The sequence below is a fragment of the Rutilus rutilus genome (genome assembly GCF_951802725.1).
Source record: "Rutilus rutilus genome assembly, chromosome: 12".
In the NCBI taxonomy this organism is placed as follows: domain Eukaryota; kingdom Metazoa; phylum Chordata; class Actinopteri; order Cypriniformes; family Leuciscidae; genus Rutilus; species Rutilus rutilus.
In genome coordinates, this window is record NC_140217.1 from 16,673,501 (window position 1) to 16,697,066 (window position 23,566).

The 23,566-nt window shown below is 38.2% G+C and overlaps 2 protein-coding genes across 3 annotated transcripts in view; both read right to left on the bottom strand.

Annotated features, from left to right (window-relative positions):
- evpla (envoplakin a) overlaps window positions 1–935 on the bottom strand; it is a 33,164-nt gene extending 32,229 nt beyond the window's left edge. The window contains exon 1 of the mRNA XM_084426111.1: window positions 729–935. Coding sequence (XP_084282237.1) covers window positions 729–778 — 50 coding nt within the window. The 5' untranslated portion in view covers window positions 779–935. The remainder of the gene's footprint in view (window positions 1–728) is intronic.
- Window positions 936–3,124: 2,189 nt separating this feature from the next.
- The window catches only part of srp68 (signal recognition particle 68), a 74,924-nt gene continuing 54,482 nt past the window's right edge, over window positions 3,125–23,566 (bottom strand). Inside the window, exons 10-16 of one of the 2 annotated variants that reach the window (XM_084426123.1) lie at window positions 15,759–15,826; window positions 15,501–15,654; window positions 6,199–6,293; window positions 5,804–5,933; window positions 4,925–5,000; window positions 4,719–4,771; window positions 3,125–4,199 (exon numbers count right to left, since the gene is read on the bottom strand). In XM_084426123.1, the coding sequence (XP_084282249.1) occupies window positions 3,972–4,199; window positions 4,719–4,771; window positions 4,925–5,000; window positions 5,804–5,933; window positions 6,199–6,293; window positions 15,501–15,654; window positions 15,759–15,826 (804 nt within the window). In that variant the 3' untranslated portion in view covers window positions 3,125–3,971. The remainder of the gene's footprint in view (window positions 4,200–4,718; window positions 4,772–4,924; window positions 5,001–5,803; window positions 5,934–6,198; window positions 6,294–15,500; window positions 15,655–15,758; window positions 15,827–23,566) is intronic. The other variant, XM_084426124.1, reaches the window with a different exon arrangement.

Consider the following 23,566-nt stretch of genomic DNA (forward strand, 5'->3'; position numbering starts at 1 on the left):
AGTATATAGGTGTACTTTTTAATTGCATTGCTGGTACATCTATAATGTCTATTTTAAATGTCAGTTTAATATAGAAAACATTGTATTATGTACATAATATTGTATTATATTATGTATTAAATGTTCTTGAATTTGTAGTATAAATAAATACACTTTCCATCATACATAAGACAAATAAATGTTTTTACTTAGCAGAGCAAATTGGAATAAACAGATTTTTAACCACTGTAGTATATTTTCAACAGACCATAATAATTCCAACTTGTGTTTACAAAGCAGAGGTTATATTATTACCAAAACAGTCATCATAAGGGCCCACAGAACTAGGTATCCTTTGTGAAATGTTTCCATTTCCTTCTATTAGTAAACCTATACAAACTAATGATATTGCTGATTTTCACTTCTAATTGGAATGGAATGGAGGTGTACAATTTAAAATGAGAATAAAATATGACCAAATATATTGATATATATTCATATATTGGTGGTTGTAGACCCAGCAACAACAACAACAAAAACCAAAAAAACCAAAAAACAAGCATTTTTTGATTGTTAAGGTGAAACATGACAGATTTCAGATCGAAAGTTCTCAGGAATTAAGAATTAATCACCTTTAGACCTTCACTTTCTGGGCTCTGGTTACCTGAGTCTATCTAAAACTGATCTCAGACCTGCCTGAACACAAAACAGAACAGAACCAAGAGTATAAAATAACCAACAACACTCACTGGCTTGTCTTGGAATCATCTTTCACCGTGTTTTCTTTCTTCTTGAACATACTACACGTTTTAGTGAGGTGAGGTTCACCTTCTCTGTTGCTGATGTGTGTTTGTGAATCTGTCCTACTTCCGTTTTTCCTTTAGCCCCACAAACTTCTCTGAACACACTTTCTGCCTCTCTAGAACTGTCACAGAGTGGTGAAGTAAAGCTGTTCTTCTGTCTCCACTCCGCCCTGAGAAACAGGTGTGGGGCGACACCCAGGCCACCTCCTTTTGCAGGACCGGGCAGACCAGTTTCACCTTCCCATTTTTCAACGACACACACACATCTCTGTCATTTATCTCAGCTTATTATCTCTCTTATTTTTTTATTGATAGTAATTAAATGTGTCTGTTTTACTGTATATACAAGTATATACACACAAAAGTCATGATATTAACAATAAGCCCAAAATTTGGTTCTATTCACTCTAATCATGTCTGCTTTCAGGTGATTTAGTATTTAGTGTATTAAAATTGACCCAATTTTGTTAGACATGTTGCACTTTTGAAGAATTCCTTTTATTAACAGTAACCAATAGTTCATTTAAATCATTTTCAGCACAGTGTTCCTTTAATGACTCTGCTTGTTAAATGTGTAGTATCTGTGAATGTAAGATGGTGTGGAATGTTGTTGGGTCACTTTCTCTCAGCAGGGCTGTGGTAGTTAGCCCACATTTCTAACATGCACCGTCACATGGTAGGGTGTGCCAGAGATTCAGGCCTAATGTCTTGCCCCAGAGTCACTCCCTCTCTCTACCATCCTTACCCAGTTTATTTCTTGTTTTCTTTTTTTTTGCCATTAACCCATTTATCAGGTACAAACTACTGATTTTTTTCTGATCTTTTTTTTATTTTATTTTTTTATGTAGGCCTACAACTTAAAAAAAAGTGTATTGTGACAAAAATGTCAATTGTACTTGGGGTGGGTTGTAACTAATGAAAATATGGACGTCAGTTAAATTTCTTTAGATACTTTCATTGTTAATCAAATTTACACCCCCCCACTATTTTTTCCTAAACTCCAACCTACTTCATTTTTTAGCATTTTAATAAAAACATTTTTTTTAAACCAGGAAATTAAATATATTTTTTAAATTTTTAACATATTTTATTCTAAAACAGCAAACAAGTTAGAATAAATATATCACAGAAACTAGAATAACTATTACAATAAACAGTTGGGTTTTTTTTGTTTTTTTTTGCAATTGTTGTGAGCCCATTAGGAAAATAGTGTTATAACACTTCCTTTCTGAACAGTCACTCTTATTTATAAAAAAAAAAAAAAAAAAATCAGTTTACTTAAATAGTCCAGCAATTCAACAATTCAACAAGTCCAGCAATTCAACAAAATCATGAGAAGTTTTGAAGTAAATGTTTGGAGTAGTTTGAGATTAAAGCATGTCACACTGCTTAAATTGACACATAAACTAGCCAGTTTTTCCCATTGTCTGGAAAGCCAGGAAAAAAAATGCATTCAATATGTATTAAAAACATATACGGCAAATTAGCGTGAGAGCGCCATAAATTGCGCAAACTGTTAAATCTGGCCCTAAATATGTTACATAAAAAACTATCAGAGGACTCTATAAAAACTATGTACTGATAGTCCTTGCACACCATCACAATCATGAGTGATGTTCCATGCAGCTTGCATAGAAAAACAAAAAAACAAAAGCTTCAACAGAGCAGGTAAGGAGTGGCTGGGATTGAAGGAGGATAATTCACATTGGGGTGTGGTGCTTCCTCACATACACCAACGGATATCTTATTTTGGGCTGTTAATGAGATGACTGTCTTCTTTATACAAAAGAAACCAAACAATTGTTGATAGAAACTTAATGGGTTGACGAGGTAAATCTTGCTGATAGTAAAATGTCTTGCATGTGATTCTATGCGTCTTGGCGGTATCAAATTGAACTAAATTAAGGGCTTTCAGATTTCAATGGAATTTTTTTATGACATATGCACTTAAATGCCCAATAACCTAAACAGATTAACCCATTACCAAATACAATAAAATCCATGCTACAACCAAATATGAGAAAGTAAGCCTTTTAAACTTCAAACTCCCTTATGTGAGATTCCTCAGGCCAGAAATGCATCCTGCCTGGAATGATGTACATGTGCTCAGGAATGTAAAGATGACCAAACGACAACAGAAAGCTGTCAAGAGCTGTGATAAAGATCTACTTGAGACTTCTTTATCTATAGGTAGAAACTGACTAAAGTCTAGTGCAGACAAACATGGACTAGTGGCGTTTGACGCTTTTGCTATGTTTACAAACCTGATCTGCATGTATAGAAACACACAAGACAACAGAACCTCCAATATTTGACCCAGTTCAAAAACATGGCACATGCAGTGATGACCAGAAAAGTTTTTTTTATTTTTTAAATCAGGAGACTTCAAACTAAAAATCGCTCAGTTTTATAATTTAGCATATCCAATCCATTTTAACAGTCTGTCATTATAATGGTGAGATCTCTGATGAAACAAGGGGAAAAAAAATAGCAACTCATCTGCAAGCTAAAAGAAATGAGTTAAAATATAGCAAAAAAAAAAAAAAAAACACATGTAAAGCACTAACAAACCTTTTCCTTTCTCTCAATGGCTTTGTTTTAAGATGATAGTTTAAACATAAGTTATGACTTTTTAAACAAAATTGCACCAGCGTATATTTCTAAGATACATGCAAAGATGACACTATTTGCAGAGATCAAAATCCTTCATGGTATCTACACAGAGAGTGTTAAAGTGTAGACTTCTTGAGTGAAATAAGCCCACTTTTATATAATGTGCTGGGCAGATTGAGATGAGGTCTAGGCAAACAAAGGCATCTTAGTTCAAGAGTTTGATTAAAAAAAAAAAAAAAAAAAGATAGACCCAACTTTTTACTCTGGATTCAACAGGGTGTAGTGACACCAAGCATTAACGCTGACACTTGGCAGGATTTATATAACACCCTTCTTGCAAGATGAAAACTTTGCATAAACTCATAATAATCACTCTTTATAAATCACCTCCAATTCAGTCAATATGCATTTACTACCAAACAGGCTGCACTTACATCTCTTAAATCTATAAAGGCGTGTTTTGGGGAAAATTGTTTGACAGAATAAGGATCCATAACTCTCGGTCTTGAAGAGAGATCTGTTTTCAGATGACTACAAATACAGCCAAACAAGCCAAACCAAAACCTGGGACTAGATTTAGCTCCCAAAGCCAAAGAAGCCTTTGAAGTAGCCAGTGATGCCACCCTTGCCCTTCTGCTCAACCTTGTCATCAAGAGGTGGTAAAGCCACATGGTTGAGAGCTAGGTCAAAGAAGAGAGGCTTGCATGGAATGGGCTGGAAGTCTGGAGGGAACTGCACCAGATTGGGCTGCTTGCTCAGGAGGGTGGGGTCTAGCCGGAAATTATCCAATCGATCAGACAGGGGCTGTAGATAAACCAGAAACACAGATCTTGAATTCAAAGACAAAGAATGTGCTTGTTAAACATTAAACAAAAAAACAAACACCCTGACAGACGTGGTCACTATGAACTAGAAAGAGTTGTGTAAAGAATTTGAAGGAGAGTTATATTTTCTCTCATCTCATCTAAGAACTATTCCTTTAAACAAGCCCAGGGCCCATCCCTACCGCAGGACATCATGAACCTGACACACACACATGCACACGCCCAGCAACATTCCACTGTTCTACTCCTCCTTCCCCCTCAACACTTATGTGTACCTGGAGAGCAGTTACAAATCAGCATTCCTTGACTAAAACTATAAAATAGACATGATCTTGAGCTTGTGAATAGCAAATAGAAAATATTTTTAAAAGGTTAATAAAACAGTTTTGAATATTTTAATGAATCTAGGGCAAACTAATAATGCCCAATATAAAGGTAAAAACTGAAAAAATAGTTTAGAAAACATCTGATGAAGTCTTTCCATTTGTCCTCTCCTTACCATGGAATCTTTAATCTGCTGTGGTGGGGGCACCTCAGCAACATCATCTGTGTCTAAAACACAAATACAAATGTCACAGTCAGTTGCAGCTAATGAAGCTTTCAAGAAATATGGCCACTGTGTCAGAATTTGTGGATGAGGGCGGAAGGTCAATAAAGTGACTGGTCCCTTGTGGAATGGAAATAGCGGCGGCCATGTTTACACACCTAAGATGGCTGCGGCTTGAAGGGAGTACTTCTCAGCATTGACCTCAGCTATCAACTCCTGGACATCAGGGAGATTCTGAGAGGAAGGAATGGAACAGCATGTGTGCAACACTGAGTGCAAAACATTTATCTAGTAGAGCACATTGAATTTCACAATCTACTTGACCTAGTAGAATTGCGAAACTGAAAGTAAAACTTTGGCTTAAAATACTGACAGACTAAACAACTAAACTGTACACAACTAAAACGTACCAGAAGTAGTATGGAAAAAGGTCTGGCAGAAATATCAAATGTTTATAATATAATCTCAGATTTAGACTTCTGTAGCAAAAACAGTTATGTAATAAGTTGGTAAGTTTGAGTCATTTCTGTGAATTAAACTATCCATTTAAATTAACCAATTAAAAACTTTTTTTTAATTTAAACTCTTTAGTAAAAAGTACAAATTGATTCTACTTGTATAGGTACATAAATATTCTCATTGTGTTACTTAAAACAGTGAAAAACTGGAACACAAGCCTTACTTAAACTTTTTTACCTTTTTGTTGTAATTCTTAATTCTAGTACTAAACGTTCTGATTTGAACTGTCAATAATCAAGGCCGTGGGAACTGCAGCACCCCCCTGCTGACAGCAGCATTACCGCATTGGAAACATTATACACTATTTAACATTTACTAAAGGTTAACTCACATCAAAACAGACAACTATGACTATAAAGTTTTAAAAATCGTTTTAACTCTTAACACAATAGCTGAGTCCACACCACAAATATAATGAACACAACCAAAATGCCGGACATCATCACTTTTGACCACTACTGTATATAATCCGATACCATCACAATTTTGTAAGGGAAGTAATGTGTGGTGTTTGGTACCTTAAGGCTGTTATTGAGGCTCTTGGCTTTGGACTGGACCTCTCTGGTATATTTCAGAACCCTTTCATACAGAACCAGAGCTTCACTCCATTTCTTCACCAGAACATAGGACTGAGCTATATAGAAACACCTGTCCAGAGTGCAACGACAAACATTTCAAAACTTCGAACAGAAAAAAAACATCTAAATGACAGAACGTGTATGCAAGCACACATAGGCCCGGTTTCTGGAATTAAGATGTTTTAAAACATTCTAAACCCCGTTTGCACCTGAAATTAGAACGGACCTCTTGTGATCGGAAGACCGAAAATGCATCTTAATAATAGCTGGAAACAGGGCCATACATGTAAGCAGTCTTGTAGATTTAAATCAATAAGAGACTGCAATAAACTCGCCTGTAAGCCTTGTAGACCAGAGTCTTGAGTGCCACTTCCTTCTGAAAGGTGTGATCTTCCTCTAGACCCTGCAGTGATGACAGCTCAGCAAGACTCTGGAAATGAAAGTAGTAGTATAAAAAGAAAAGAAATGAGAATTGTTTGGTGCGTTGCCATTTTGAGGACTGAATAGACTGCGCCATTGACCAACAAAAACCTGGTCTAAAGTCAATGGCGCAGTATTTTCTTTGTTATTTAAAGGGTGCATTAGTAATATGTGCCTATAGGCGGGTCCACAATGCGCAGCAGCACACAAACATGCCAAATGTTAAAAATAAAAGGATTACAATGTAAAAGATCATTATTTTGTACATAAAGATATGGTGGAATCTGGCTTGTCCCGTAGATGGTCTGCTTGCACGCTTTAACCTCGCGCACGAGCAGATCAGTTTCCTCTCTGGAGAAGCGTTAAGTCTTTCCGCTTGCAAAATCCGCCATGTAAATAGCGAATCTGCCATGGCGCGAGAGCAACTGGCTTTTAAAGGGAATGGGAGATGAGACTGATTGGTTTATTGCAAGTTACGCCCAAAACACACCCATTACTCATTAAGAGAATAGGGACAACCCTGATAGACCATGAGCCGGGTGCGCCGACCATTTTTCCTGTCATTAAACTAGCAAAAGTGGATTCGGACACGCCCTAAGTGCACTTGCGCTTTAGACTATGCGCTTGGATCATTAAAATAAGGCCGATTGAGTTAATTTAATTTACAGGAAACGTGCAGCGGTCGCATTACAGTTTCATCACTTGCCAAATGATTTCAGTTATTTTAAAAGGTCTTTACAGCCTACAACAGCTAAAGAAAGACATTGACAATAGAATAAAAATGACTATTGTTATGACTTTTTTCCCCCAACGAAATTACAAACAAACACACACACGGAAACACTAAACAAGTGCATAGAAACTTATAAGTGCTAAAAGTTTCGCAACTGAAAAGCTACTAGGAGTGTGCACATCGACTAATTTGACAGTCATTTAAACAGAAGTTTTGTAACCGAATAGTCTAAAAGTAAGAACCCCTCTAAAGACTTGTGTATATAAGATCCATTTGAAACAATCTATGAATCAAACAGTCAAATCCCATAATAAATGGTGCTAAATGGCGCACACTTGGCGAATAAATGTAACAAAGTTTCAGGCGCTGTGAAGAATGGGGAACCGGTAAACGGAAGTTTTAAAATAAATAAAACTAAAGTAAACAACAGGTGCTTCTTAGCCGACTGACACCCATACATAGACAAAACGCAATGTAAATGTCCCAGGTCTGGTCTTCTCTCGTCTTCCACTGTCATCACTCCTCCTCTTATCCTTCAGAGCTCCTGAGACTCCAGACTGGTACAGCGCGCAGTGACGTTCATTAACACTCACGCCACTGGCCTCACTCCGTTCCCACGGCTCGCGCCCTGCTCTTCACCATAACATTAAAACGACAGTAATTTGAACGATAAAATCTTGTGTATTTTCTTCTGTGTAATTGACTATTGTTTTCAGTGTTGGACTAATAGCAGCTGTACCGTTTAGTTGACTAGTCTTGCACATCCCTAAAAGCTACATGACATTTCTCAGTAGCAAGGTAATAACATTGATGTTTTTGAAGCAGTTCAACTTATAGATTCACTATTAGTAGAAACGCTGCTGCCAATCCCTGTTGAGAGTTGCACAGACTCGGATCATTCACATGCTAAATCTCTTTCTCTAATAACTGCATTTGTCTGGATACCAATGGCTCAAGCCTTTGTTAATAGCTCTAAAATTATATCTTGGAATTAGCAACGGAGGCATGGGATAAAATGCATAAGGAATGCATAAGTTATACACAAGATGGTTTTTGTTTCATCAAAGTTTTGTTTGTTTATTTAATGTGATGATAACAATGCATTAAGTCTTGGAGTGTAAATGCAAAATATAGGCCTGACACTTTTTCTATGTAATGTGTTTGTTGTTCATTTTATTACTAACTTCTCAGATTAGTCACTCAGAGACTTTTTACATGTAAATTCACAGATTTTTAAATATAAAATAGTTCCAAGCACTGTTTTATGATCTGTCCTGACAGATTGATTTCATGAATCAATAGGCCACCACCAAAGACCAGACCCAAGAAAAATCTTGCAAGAGCATTTTAAACATTTGAACATTGTCTTGGTGTGGTAAACGTAATAATGGCCTGGAGTCAATTATTCTGCTTATACTAGACAACAATGCACACCGAAGTGTAACAGTCACTACGCTTTGCATTACCATCTCATTTTTCTAATAATTCAACGGCCCATCATTAATTACTCTTTACATGTTTACAGCAATCTGATCAAAAGTGGTTAGCCTATATGCTTGACCATTTCCACCTGATATTAACATGGTTTTTAAATGCGTCTTCTGTGACCACTTGGTGTGACACTCCCTTCTTATTTCATTGACTGTGGCGCACGAGCATTACTGAATAAACCCATGTTATGCTGCTTATGAGCGAGCAGGAAAGGAAGGAAATTAAAGCAATTAACAGTGCAGCTTCAGCTGTAATCTGGGTGTTATGGTACAACACAGCAAAGTTTGAAGCAGTTGTTTTCCTGTGCTTTTTTTTCACAACACGTCCCAGAACGATCACCTGTTAGATGAGTGGGCAATGAGTTGGCGGCCATTCACTGCATTCCAGGACGCATTCATGACAGATGAGCTTGTACACTACACAAAGCAATGTTTTTCAATGTGCATCTGAAAGTGCACCGTATATAAAGTTATTGTCTTTCAAAAGAGTCGACTGAGTCATTGAAATTAATTGTTTTTCAAATGAGTCATAAGCCGTTTCGTCGTGACGTCAAGACGAAACATTAGCATATTGTCCGCCCACTTATTGCGCGCGCAGACACCAGGGAAAACTTGAACCTCAAACCAGCAGCTGATTCCTGTGGATACTGGATAGCATCATGTCGAGAAGACGGCGCTGTGCTCTATAATGTAGAGGGTAAAGCCAGTTTTTTTTTTTTTCACTGCCCAAGGACGAGCATGTGAAGAATCAGTGGTTAAAGTTAATCTTTACCACGATATCACAGCAGTATAATCATAAACTTTTGCTGTGTTCCCTTTATTTTACTGAAGACTGCTTAACCCTCTGGGGTCTGAGGTGTTTTCTGGGCCCTGGAGGTGTTCTGACATGCTCTGACATTTATGCTTATTTCTGTTACTTGTGACATTTTCATGGCTAAAGTCTAATTACACTGTATTCAGCACAAACTCTGCTAAAATAATATATCAGCAGCATGTGTGTTAAAGTTTGTAGTTTTGAGATAATGACATTTATGCATGGTTTGTGAAAATACAAAAAAAAATTCTCACTGAAATAAGGTCATGAAACCCATACTGATTATTTCTTCACAAGACTTTTGAAAATTGTATGACGTAGCCTAGAATATTTGCTCTAAAACTATGTGAAAATCACCCTGACTGCTCATTCAGAGAAGACAATATATTGATTTAAAATTTTTACGACGTGTTTTGTGTGACAAAGCTTTATGCGGGAGCTCATTAATATGTAAGCTTTTCACACCTGAGAAAGACAAAGACCCTCCCCTAACGGCCCTATTAGGAGCTATCAGGCCCTGTCATTCTGAGCAACCTTGCACAAAGAATGAGGAGATTTAAAAAAGAATGGCTTTTAGATTGTTTGATTTATTTACAACACAACATAATCCAAAGATACACAACAAATGACAAAAAAGCAATAATTGAAACCAATGATCCAAAGACAGAGACCTTTGTGCCATTCCTAAAAACATTGTACATACCTTTCATTTCCAAGGTGTTTGATTTTCACTTTACCAGGTTCATGTACAGAGACTCATGTGAATGTTGAAGTCAGCAGGAGTGGCATCTGGGCCCTGAAAAAAAAAAAAAGTGAACATACTAATATCAAGAGAAAGGCCTGCACGATTTTGAGAATACATTTTAGATTTTTCTGGTTAAAATTGCTTTTTAAAATTCACAGAATACACACACACACACACAAATGTTTCCAACAATATATAATATAATGAACACCAGGTTTGTTGTGCCTTGTAGGCATAGGCTATGCGCAGTGCTGCATAAAATAATAATAACAATAACCATAGCAGCCTATAAATCTTCCAAAATATTTCAGTAACAACTAAGCTAGCGAAAAATATCTTGATCATCATGTTACTTCAAATGTTTCCATTCGTTATGATGATATGAAATGAGATAATAGTAAAAACATGAAGCCGTTTGGTGCGTTTTGCTTTTCGATAGTATAAAATATGATACATTCAAACGCGATCGCGCTCAAATATAAAACATTATGGTTACCATATACATATCTACGTTTGAGCAGATATCCACAAACACAGTAACAGTAAACACGGGTCTAAATATTATAATATTCACCATATATCTAGTAACAGTTCAACTGCAATGTGAAATTTATGCAACAATAACAAACTAATATGTAAGAATTTCTTACCTTACATCTTTCTTGTCTTCAAATCGCATTCTTCTTCTTCTGAGGTAGCCTAAATCCAATGTAAGCTCATGGCGTGTCTTTCAAACTCGACGAAAAGCAGAGACTTGTGAAGTGTTTTGTTTTTGAGGTAATGAGCGCGATCGCGTTCCATGTGGAGATTTGCATGTGAATGTCTTTTGCGCGAGTGGGCGTGTTCAAATTAAAAATAATTAGGAAGCGTTTGAGAAGCTGGACATCTTGTTGGTTTTATATTACTTAAACAGAGAATATTTGTTTTCAGTTTGAATCCGATCATTTAAAAGTACACACTTAAATGTTTATAAAGGTATATGGCTCATAAATGTGTGACAAGTATTCGCTGAGTTTGGTTTCAGTTTATAGACGTGCTCAAGAAAAAAAAGTTCACCGCGATGGAGAGGCAGAACGCACACCCTGTTTAGTTTCTTTATTTTACAAAAGCACAATGTTTTGATTTGATTGTAAGTGGACACATACAAAAGTAGAAATATCACAGATTCTTTTTTTATATTTCTTTTTTCTGTATGACCATAAATGACGGAGTAATTTAAGTTTATAGTGCTACAATGTGAAGAAAATCCAGCAAAACGCGCGGGCGCGGAGGGTTAATCAGGGACCTCAGAGGGTTAATGCAGGATTCACAAACCGCTTGCTCTTGAAAGATGGTGTTCAAAATACTTAGTTTTGAGTTTTATATTGTGTAGGTCTCCTGCTAACTGGCTAAACTCACATTATTACAGTCTAACTGAAATACTTCTGCTAATCAGCTGTGGGCCACTATTACCTAAAACTGTGTCTATTAATGCAGATTGTCTGTCGTTCTCACTAGTTTGATAAAAGATTAAGCATGGAGCAAGATTTGTTTTACCAATGTTTGTGTTACATCAGTCATTCACGCTAGAGCTCGGCTAATGTATTGCATAACTAACATGGACTGTTATTGATACAGTTTTCACGTGTTCACCGCAATATATTAGAAAAATACTCTGTAAATAAATTAGTACAAGTAAAATAATCGGTTGATGGACATGCACTTGTTAATGCTGATGAATTACAGTTGCAACATCTCATGTACCTCAAACTGAGTAACGTTAGTGTATCACTGAGAAACGTCCTGCTTGAGTTGTCCTTGCGATGGAGGTTTGGGTTGAATAACTAGTTCTTCCAATGAATGTTTCATCATCAGACTTGCGCTCGTATTGATATGGTAAAATCAACGTCATTGTTCGTTACTGTGTTTAGTTTACAGTGTAGGAAGCCTCAGGACCAGGACACGCAGAGCTGACGTTGTTATAGCAATGGGAGTTTTTGTTTTCGACACGCTGTACACAGTAAACCAATCACAACAGACTGAGCTATCTGGCCAATCAGAGCAGAGTAGCTCGTGGAAAGGAGGGATTTAGAGAGATTGATTCATTTGACGAGTTGTTTGAGAATCATTGAAAATCTGGTGATGTGCAAATGAATATTATGAGAAAATGAAACCGTTTTTTTACCTTTGATGCATGTAAACCTGTTGTAGGAGACTCCAAAACAACATTAGGAAACTTTAAAATAGCATAATAGGTATCCTATAGGTAGCTTTAAGGTATCCTCGTTACAGGACTCATGGTTACGTTTGGTCTCATCCACACTTCCTCCAGCTAATCAGCTATCAACATTAGATACTAACAGTGCAACCGAAACTCTTTTCTCCACTTTAACCTCCTGCTTGGTAGCCTGACGTCGTCATACTCAGATTCTAGTCAGAATGTGAGTCTGATACTGCTCCATTGAGCTGTGATTATGGGGTGTGTTTCAACCGAACCAGGAAAGAAAATGCCTCTGCACTCAATTGGATAGACCTACAACCAATCAGAGCAACGGAGTAAGTGACGTATGTTTTTCATTCATGTTTCCGATTAATGCGCTGTCAATATCTTCTATAACAGAGGCGATGGCGGAATCTACAGATGATGTTTTATAAACAAAGTTCGGGAGGAGCACATTCAAATAAACAATCCAATCAACTTCTCATCAAACAATTACCGTCTACCCTATCAGCATGAGAGGAAGCATATATTTATTCACTCTGTCAACTCACCTAACATTCCTTGACAGTTTTCAGCATCCCTCCACTCACTCTCAGCTTGTTCTTCCACAGCCAGAAATACAGGGGGAGTACTTTGGGTTCGGGCGAACACCGAGCCCGGAGCCCTCTCCTCAGCACGCCAAATATGCATTTATTCTATCTGCCTTATTTGTAAGTGTGAACTCGTGAAATCTCAATTCTCCAGCGGCAGTCATCTTCGTTGTAAACTAATTCAACCCAAGCGCTCTTTGGTGATGTGGATGATTACGTTACTGTTGATCATCTGTCCATCATCGTATAAAGCACGCCCTGACAATTTGATTGGTCCGAACAGCTTTTGTCCGAACTCCAGGCTCGCCCGCGCCACACCCTCTGCCCCCTGGTTATCTGATGTTCTTTGTGAACATCGTTCTAAACTCAGGGGTGCAGAGAGAAAGTGGCGCAAATCGAAAGATCCTACTGACCTTGGTCTTTATCAATCCCTCCTCTCTTCCTGATCTACTAATATCTCTACTGCTAAAATGACTTACTATTACAACAAAATTAACAATTCTTCTGACTCTCGCATGCTTTTCAAAACCTTCTCCTCCCTTCTCCTCCTCCATCAACCCTAACAGCGGACGATTTTGCAACATTCTTCATAAACAAAACCACCACCATCAGTGGCCAATTTACCAAACCACAAACTGACACATATCTTACCAGCTAACACACACATTATACCCTCCTTCTCTCTACTTTCAGAGGCTGAAGTCTCCAAACTCCTCCTTTCCAATCACCCTACTACCTGTCCGCTTGATCCTATTCCCACTAATCTATTTCAAGCCATTTCTTCCTCAGTTGTGACCAATCTTATGCACATCATAAACACCTCTCTTTATACGGGTACTTTACCTACAGTATTTAAGTAGGCTCGAGTAACCCCACTGCTTAAGAAACCCACTCTAAATCCAGCACATCTGGAAAATAACAGCCCGGTATCCCTTCTTCTATTCGTTGCGAAGACACTTGAACGAGTTGTTTTCAACCAGATCTCTTCCTTTCTTATGCAGAACAACCTCCTGGACAACAACCAGTCTGGCTTCAAAAGCGGACACTGAGACGGCCCTGCTTTCGGTAATTGAAGCTCTGAGACCCTCAGTTCTCATCCTGTTGGATCTGTCTGCTGCCTTTGACACAGTTAACCACCAGATCCTCCTATCAATCCTAAAGACGAAGGGCATCTTGGGGACCGCACTCCAATGGTTCAAGTCTTACCTCTCAGGTAGGTCCTTTAGGGTGTCGTGGAGGGGTGTGGTGACTAAGACCCAACATCTAGCTACTGGGGTGCCTCAGGGCTCAGTGCTTGGACCACTTCTCTTCTCTATCTACATGACATCACTAGGATCTGAGATTCAGAAACATGGCTTTTCCCATCACTGCTACGCTGATGACACACAACTCTACCTCTCATTCTAGCCTAACGATCCAACCGTAGCTGATCGTATCTCAACCTGCCTGACAGACATTTCTGGCTGGATGAAGGACCACCACCTTCAACTAAACCTTACGAAGACAGAGCTGCTTGTGGTCCCGGCCAACCCAACACTTCACCACAACTTCTCCATTCAGCTAGGTTTGTCATCCATAACTCCATCAAGGTCAGCCAGGAACCTTGGAGTTGTGATTGATGATCAATTGAACTTTACAGACCACACTGCTAGAACTGCCCGGTCCTGCAGATTCGCCTTATACAACATCAGGAGGATCAGGCACTTCCTATCAGAGCATGCTACACAACTCCTTGTCCAAGCACTTGTTCTATCCAGACTGGACTCTGCAATGCTCTCCTGGCAGGTCTTCCAGCTTGCACTATTAAACCTCTGCAACTGATCCAAAATTCTGCAGCTAGAGTGGTCTTTAGCGAGCTGAAGAGAGCATGTCACTCCTCTCCTCACAAAATTGCATTGGTTGCCAGTTGCCGCTCGCATCAAATTCAAGTCACTGACATTTGCCAACAGAACAACCACTGGCTCTGCTCCCTCCTACCTAAACTCATTACTTCAGACTTACATGGCATCCAGAAACTTGCGCTCTGCAAGTGAACACCGTCTTGTGGTGCCTTCTCAAAGAGGCACAAAATCTCTTTCTCTGACCTTTACCTTGACTGTTCCCTGCTGGTGGAATGACCTGCCCAACTCAACCAGAGACTGTGTCCATTTTCAAGAAACGTCTGAAGACGCATCTTTTTCGGTAACACTTGATTCACTAATACTAACACTTTCTCTTCTATTCTTTACCTAACATCTTTATAAATTTTTTTTTTTTTTTTTTTAAATATGGTACTGCGTTGGATTAAACTGGAAAGGGTCATAGCACTTGCATATTGTTGTCCTATTGTTAGTTTAACTGCTTCTGTTGTTCTCATTTGTAAGTCGCTTTGGATAAAAGCGTCTGCTAAATGAATAAATGCAAATTAAAAATAACTCTAAAAAATTTCATTAATAATTGCATTACTGCACTTTGCTGGTTTTTTTATAAAATAAATTAATAAATAGTTCGATAATACTGTTATATTTTTAAAATACAAAATTAGTATTAAATAAAAATACAATTATTTTATAGTACACTTACATAGAAAATACATGTAACAAGTACTCTGTAATATAAATAGTTATCAAATGTTTACATGTATGAAGAATGCGTGATCTCTGAACCTGTAGGATGATGTCATAGAGTCGTATAAGATCCTGTGGTCGTGGTCCTCTTTTGTTCTCATCAGTCTGTGGCTCCTTCAGTTTAGCTTGAAGCGCATGAGCCATGCTCTCATTCCTCTTCACCAAAGTCCACAGCTTGATATATGTCAGGTAGCTGCATGCATATGTATAAATACAGGCATGCATGACTGTCAAGCATCACAGCAAAGTATGTTTTTCATCAGCTGTCAAATTAACTTGTGCAGCCATCATACTCACCTGTGCAGGTATTGCAGATTAGACACTCTGCCACTCTCAGCACCTTCTGCAGCTCTTTCTCGCTGCTTCTGTTGAGGCAAAAAAAAGTTTTGTTGTACGTAAAAAAAAAAGACATGATTTTTTTAGGTTTAGGTTTGAGAAGTCAGTGTTTTGATTAATTACCTAAATTGTGGCTTCCAGCCACAGTTTTATAATGGACAGAAAATTGTTTCACAATATAAAAGCTCTGCAACGTTTTTTAAATTTTTTACATTGACGTTGGATTCTCTCAAACAAAATTTTAATTGTCTTGTTTATAGTCTGTTGTGCTGTGTTTAAGAGCAAAGATGGTAAGATGGGGATGCACAAGTAAAAATCAAATCCACTTTATTGAAAAGCCTATTCTAATGAGGTATTAATGTAAACAGGTCATATCTTAAGTTTATGCAATCAAGTGAGAAAAAAGTGTGATGTCAAAACATTGGAACTGCATTAATGTTTGCAGTGTAACAGAACTTCTATTGTCTACTGAGTTGTTTATATTAAAAAAGACATTGACTGATGTTACGCAACCCCGGTGCCATTAGTTACCTAAAGGCACCGGGGTGGCGGTGCCGCCAGCTTTGGCCCTTCATCGCTGCTCGCAGCTATATATATATATATATATATATATATATACACACACACACATACAGTCATGGTCAAAATTGATGGCACCCCTGATAAATATGATAAAAAATGGCTGTAAAAATATAAATCTGTATTGTTTATCCTTTTGATCTTTCCTTCAAAAAATTAGCAAAAATCTAACCTTTCATTGAAGTAAAAGAATTGAAATTGGGGGGTAAATCACATTATGAAATAAATGTTTTTCTCCAAAACACGCTGGCCATAATTGTTGGCACCCCCAGAATTTTTTATGAGAAAAATATCTCTGAAGTATATTCCCATTAATATTTACATTTTTAAGTAACCAGGGTGACTAGGAACATGAAATTGTCCAGCTATGACTTCTTGTTTCACAGGAGTTTAAATATGAGGAAACACAAAGGCCAAATTCCCTTGCTCATCCATCACAATGAGTAAAACCAAAGAATATAGTTCTGATGTGCAGCAAAAGATTGTTGAGCTTCACAAAATAGAAAGTGGCTGTAAGAAAATATCTAAAGAATTGAAAATCCCCATTTTGACCATCAGGGCAATAATTAAGAAGTTATAATCAACTAAAGATGTTACGAATCTGCCAGGAAGAGGACGTGTGTCTATATTGTCTTAATGGATGGTGAGGAGGAAAGTTTGAGTGGCCAAAGACTCTTCAAGGATCACAGATGGAGAATTGCAGAGATTAGTTGAGTCTTGGGTGTCAGAAAGCCTAAAAAAAAAAAAGATCAAACAACCCCTACATCCCCACATGTTGTTTGGGAGGGTTTCACGAAAAATCCTCCTCGCTCCTCCAAAAATAAACTCCAGCATATTCAGTTGTCAGACACGACTGGATCTTCAAAAGGGACCGGATTCTATGGTCAGATAAAACCAAAAAAAAAGGGCTTTTTGGCAGCAAACCCACCAGATGTGTTTGGTGCAAACAGGGATGAAGAGTACCCCATGCCTACGGTTAAATACACTGCTGGATCTTATATGTTGTGGGCCTATTTATTTGCTGGAGGTCCTGGACATCTTGTTCAGATCCATGGTATTATGGATTCTAGCAAATACAACCAGATAAAAAATCAAAACCTGACAGCCTCTGCTAGAAATCATATAATGGGCCGTGGTTGGATCTTCCATCAGGACAACGGTCCAAAACAAACATCAAAATCAACACAAAAATGGGTAACTGAGCACAAAATGAAGCTTCTGCCATGACCGTCCCAGTCCCCTAAACTGAACCATATAGAAAATGAGTGGAGTGAACTGAAGAGAAGCACCACCAACATTAACTTGTGAATCTGAAGGATCTGGAGAGATTCTGTATGGAGGAATGGTCTCTGATCTCTTGTCAGGTGTTCTCCAAACTCATCAGGCATTATAGGAGAAGACTCAGAACTGTTATCTTGGCAAAAGGAGGTTGCAGAAAGTATTTAATAACAGGGTACCAACAATTATGGCCAGCGTGTTTTGGAGAAAAACATTTATTTCATAATGTGATTTACCCCCCACTTTCAGTTCTTTTACTTCAATGAAAGGTTAGATTTTTGTGAATTTTTTGAATGAAAGATCAAAAAGGATAAACAATGCAGATTTATTTTTTACAGCCATTTTTTATCATATTTATCAGGGGTGCCATCAATTTTGACCATGACTGTATATGTATGTATATATATATATATAAAGAAGACAGAAACCTCATTACCTTATTCTGATTTTATGATACACTCAAAATATTCCACAACAAATCCTTTAAATTTAATGTAAAAATAAAAAAGAAAGTAAGCAGTGTTGGGCTCATGTAACCCTCTCATTAGAATCAAAATGTTTCAACATTTGCGATGCATTTGGATGCTAAACTATTCTTTATTATAGGCTTTGTACTTCACTTGTGTTCCAATATTGATGGAAAAAAATCATCCTCTTCACACGCGCAAAAATGTGCTTGGAAACATCCCAGTGGAGAAGTGCTTACCGTGAATGGTACAAATTGTACTACTGACTATTCAAACAGAGCAGTGTAATTTTTATATGTTAGGTTGACTATTTTATTTTTATATTTTATTAGGGCTATAATGAACAGGCTGCGATGTCAAGATTGCAATGTTGGAATGTGTGTGTGTGTGTGTCATTTTGTTCATACAGGACATAATTCAAACAACAAAGTGTTAACTTATATTTGTGTACAGTCGCAATAAAACACAACATTGTGCTTTTGTAAAATAAATTCAAGCAATCCGCCCCCGAAATGGCGCTAATTTTAAAATTAAACTAAAATGCTCACGGCTGCACGGGCATCCACAGCGAGGAACGAGCAGAGAAGAGCGAACGTTTTTAAGTTAATTCCTACTTCCATAGGAATTCATTGAAAACGCTTGCTCTGCTTTATCAAAGTTTATCACCATTATCAATGTCAGTGCGGACGAACATATTTTACTTTCGTTTTTAAGTTAGCGATTCAAAAGTCCCCAGCGGTGTCACAAGTCGATTAACCCGGTGGTAAAATATTCTCACTGTCACATACCTAGTATATTTTTATATATATATATATATATATATATACAATAGGCCTACCGGATTTTGAACACGAGGGCAGTATAGCCCTATGTATGACTTGATTTTTTTTTTTTTTACTAATACTGTTTTTAAACTTAGAATAAAATTAGAATTAGGATAAAATTATTTTTTTTAAAAAGAATAAAATGGGTTTAGTTCTGATATTTGTATACTTTTATATAGAAATAAATGGCGTACAATTACATTTTTAGAAGACATAAGGCTTTTAGTGTTTCCTTTTTTGACATTCCTTTAATCCCTCGCCATAGCAAAACCGTTTGAGATATTTAATATCCGTTCACAATTTAGCATCTTTAATGTATTTTCATCATGTTGAAAAAGTCTGGTGTGAATAAAATAAACCACTTAGGAGGAATAGCTAAAAACTCAGAGTCTGAAATATCCAAAAAATCTACATTCAAACCAAAATATCTGACTTCCTGTTGCTCAGAGCTAATGACTGTAAATTAGAAAGTTGTCCGGCTCGATAAGACCAATATACGTACTGATTTTTGTAACTGTGGGTAAAAGTAACCCCCCCCCCCACTTTTGTCAAAAGCATTTTGAAAGTGACACACTTCCTGCTACCAGTTGGTGGCGCTATAACTTTGACTCAAAATAGTTACATCCATCTGATCGGCCTCTTACCAAGAACACACTGCTCAAGTTTCATCAAGATCAGTTAATGTGTGTTGTCAATTATTTTCTCACTGTTTGTAATATAAGAACTTAGAATTTTTTTTTTTTCATTTTTTTTTTCATTTTTTATTATTATTATTATTATTATTTTATTTTTTTTATATATATATATATATTGTTTATATGTTGTTTTATTATATTATTTTATTTATTTATCTCTGTTCAATGGGTGGGTTGTGGGAAAGGGGAAAAATTGTAAAAAACAAGGAGTATTGTTAAAGTCTTTATGTATGTGTTACATCACTTTGTTCTTCCTTCAATAAAAATATATATATATAAAAAAAAAAAAATATCAGTTAATGTGTGCAGAAGTTATACCACTTTGTGTTTCTCTTTTCTCGCCATAAATTCGTGTCCTCGCCACGGCTAAACCGTTCGAGATATCAAATATCCGTCCGCAATTTAGCATCCTCAATGTCTTGACTTCATGCACACCGAGTTTGGAGGCGATTGAATGAATTCTCTAGGAGGAGTACATCAAATTCCACAGCATGCGTTTCCAGACAACCCATAATAGCCGACTTCCTGTTGGGCTGGCGTAAAACTTAGAGCACGAAAGTTGTTCGGCCCGATGAGATCTATATGTGTACCGAGTTTCATATTATTACATGCAAGTGTGTTTGATTTATGGACAAGTGTTCGGATCCCGTTCCAGGGGGCGTTGTCGAGCCCCCCTGCCACGCCCGGGTACCAGCTTCAGCCCGGCCCTGATGGCCGCAGGTTCTGACCCGTGTGCAAAGTTTCAAGAGTTTTTGAGCATGTTAAGGGCCCCAAAAGTGCCTGAATAGTCGTTAGAAAAATAATAATAAATATAGCTGCGAGCAGCGATTGCGGGCCCAAGCCGGTGGCACCGTCACCCTGGTGCCTTTAGTTACACTAAAGCCACCGGGGTGGCGGTGTCACCGGCTTGGGCCCTCCATCGCTGCTCGCAGCTATATTTATATTTATATACACTGCTCAAAAAAATTAAGGGAACACTTAAACAACACAATGTAACTCCAAGTCAATCACACTTCTGTGAAATCAAACTGTCCACTTAGGAAGCAACACTGATTGACAATCAATTTCACATGCTGTTGTGCGAATGGAATAGACGACCGGTGGAAATTATAGGCCATTAGCAAGACACCCCCAATAAAGGAGTGGTTCTGCAGGTGGTGACCACAGACCACTTCTCAGTTCCTATGCTTTCTGGCTGATGTTTTGGTCACTTTTGAATGCTGGCGGTGCTTTCACTCTAGTGGTAGCATGAGATGGAGTCTACAACCCACACAAGTGGCTCAGGTAGTGCAGCTCATCCAGAATGGCACATCAATGCGAGCTGTGGCAAGAAGGTTTGCTGTGTCTGTCAGGATAGTGTCCAGAGCATGGAGGCGCTACCAGGAGACAGGCCAGTACATCAGGAGACGTGGAGGAAGCCGTAGGAGGGCAACAACCCAGCAGCAGGACCGCTACCTCCGCCTTTGTGCAAGGAGGAGCAGGAGGAACACTGCCAGAGCCCTGCAAAATGACCTCCAGTAGGCCACAAATGTGCATGTGTCTGCTCAAACGGTCAGAAACAGACTCCATGAGGGTGGTATGAGGGCCCGATGTCCACAGGTGGGGGTTGTGCTTACAGCCCAACACCGTGCAGGACGTTTGGCATTTGCCAGAGAACACCAAGATTGGCAAATTCGCCACTGGCGCCCTGTGCTCTTCACAGATGAAAGCAGGTTCACACTGAGCACATGTGACAGACGTGACAGAGTCTGGAGACGCCATGGACAACGTTCTGCTGCCTGCTTTCATCTGTGAAGAGCACAGGGCGCCAGTGGCGAATTTGCCAATCTTGGTGTTCTCTGGCAAATGCCAAACGTCCTGCACGGTATTGGGCTGTAAGCACAACCCCCACCTGTGGACGTCGGGCCCTCATACCACTGAACTGAGAAGTGGTCTGTGGTCACCACCTGCAGAACCACTCCTTTATTGGGGGTGTCTTGCTAATTGCCTATAATTTCCACCGGTCGTCTATTCCATTCGCACAACAGCATGTGAAATTGATTGTAAATCAGTGTTGCTTCCTAAGTGGACAGTTTAATTTCACAGAAGTGTGATTGACTTGGAGTTACATTGTGTTGTTTAAGTGTTCCCTTAATTTTTTTGAGCAGTGTATATATATATATATATATATATATATATACACAGTGAGGAAAATTTAACACCCTGCTATTTTGCAAGTTCTCCCACTTGGAAATCATGGAGGGGTCTGAAATTGTCATCGTAGGTGCATGTCCACTGTGAGAGACATAATCTAAAAAAAAAAATCCAGAAATCACAATATATGATTTTTTAACTATTTATTTGTATGATACAGCTGCAAATAAGTATTTGAACACCTGTCTATCAGCTAGAATTCTGACCCTCAAAGACCTGTTAGTCTGCCTTTAAAATGTCCACCTCCACTCCATTTATTATCCTAAACTAGAAAAATGCATTTCCGGAGGAACTGCAAAGTGTGCTTGCTCGGGTGCAGTGCACTAACGTTAGCAGGTAGTGGATAGATGCGAGATGCGAGAAAAAATGTGAGAATGCGAGAAAAAAGATGTCAAACTGTCTTTTATTTTCTAAATTAATTCCTCAATCAGTGCTGGACCGGCATTTTCTGTCTTCCGCTGAGCCCTGCCCGTGGTGTGCGAGTGATAGAGCGCGGCAGCAACGAACCATCAGCTTGCAGCGTAACAACATTGAATGCTCGGCCGAACAGCTGATCATAGCTGTACAGGGCGTCTTATTATTTTCCATCTCCATAAATATATCTAGTAGTAAAGCTAATGCAAGGGCTAGAAATCTATTAATCTTTTGCTGATACTTCCTTAGCTGTGTCTGAAACCGCTCACTCGTTCACTAATCCCTACATAGTGAATGGCAGTTGAGTGCACTACATCAGCAAAGAATTCGGACGCTGACATAATTATCACGCGCCAGAGAGCTCAGACAATTTGTCATTAACATTACCTACCCATCTTTAATATTTCCTTTTTTTGGCTGTATGAATTGTATGTAACAATTGTATGTATGTATTTTTCACGTTTATTGCGTTATTTGAATTTAAAAAAAAGATAATAAAAACACTTGCTTGTCATATTTATTTACTTTTTACATTTATATGTGAAAATAAAAGAGAACAAAACACTACACAACACATTTGATTTTTCAAATATAGATATAACGGTATATATAAATAAATAACCAGGCGTCTGGTCTTATAAATGATTGTTTTCTAACTTGCGTGCACCGTTGCCATGGTGACATTTTTGTTTATTTTTCATTCGCGCTCTATCGCGTTATCGTGTTGGATTGTGGGAAATAGTGTCTCAGCAAGTGTACATCGTATGTACACTCGAATTCAGAGAGGATTGTGGATAAAAGTAGTGAAGAATGTAGGGAATGATGTCGTTCACTCAGAATTCGGACACCACTACAAAATGGCCGACACCCTAAATAGTGCACTATATAGTGGATAGGGAGCGATTTCAGTCACAGCTCTTGTCATCATGGAGAGCGCAGTTCACGGTTGCATAGCAACGACAGACGCCACAGGAGAACAAGCGCTTGTGGAAAGGAGACAGCGGCGCGCTCGCGCTTTCCACTTGTTTTTACACATCTAATGTGCGTTCCATTCGACAGGGTCCATATGCAGTGTTCACTGCTCCCCTACTCCCTGAGCACAGTATATCAGTTGAAGTGGACTTCACTGACAATAACCGCTCATTTGAAACGCCCAGCAAATGTCATCAAAGAAAGTCAACGACGGAGTCGCGCAGATATGATATAACAAATATATATAGGACTACATTCATATTTTAATTTTTATTATTATATTATATATTTACAATTATATTGCACTATTTTACAACTACCTAAAATAAAATCACTTTACTTCACAA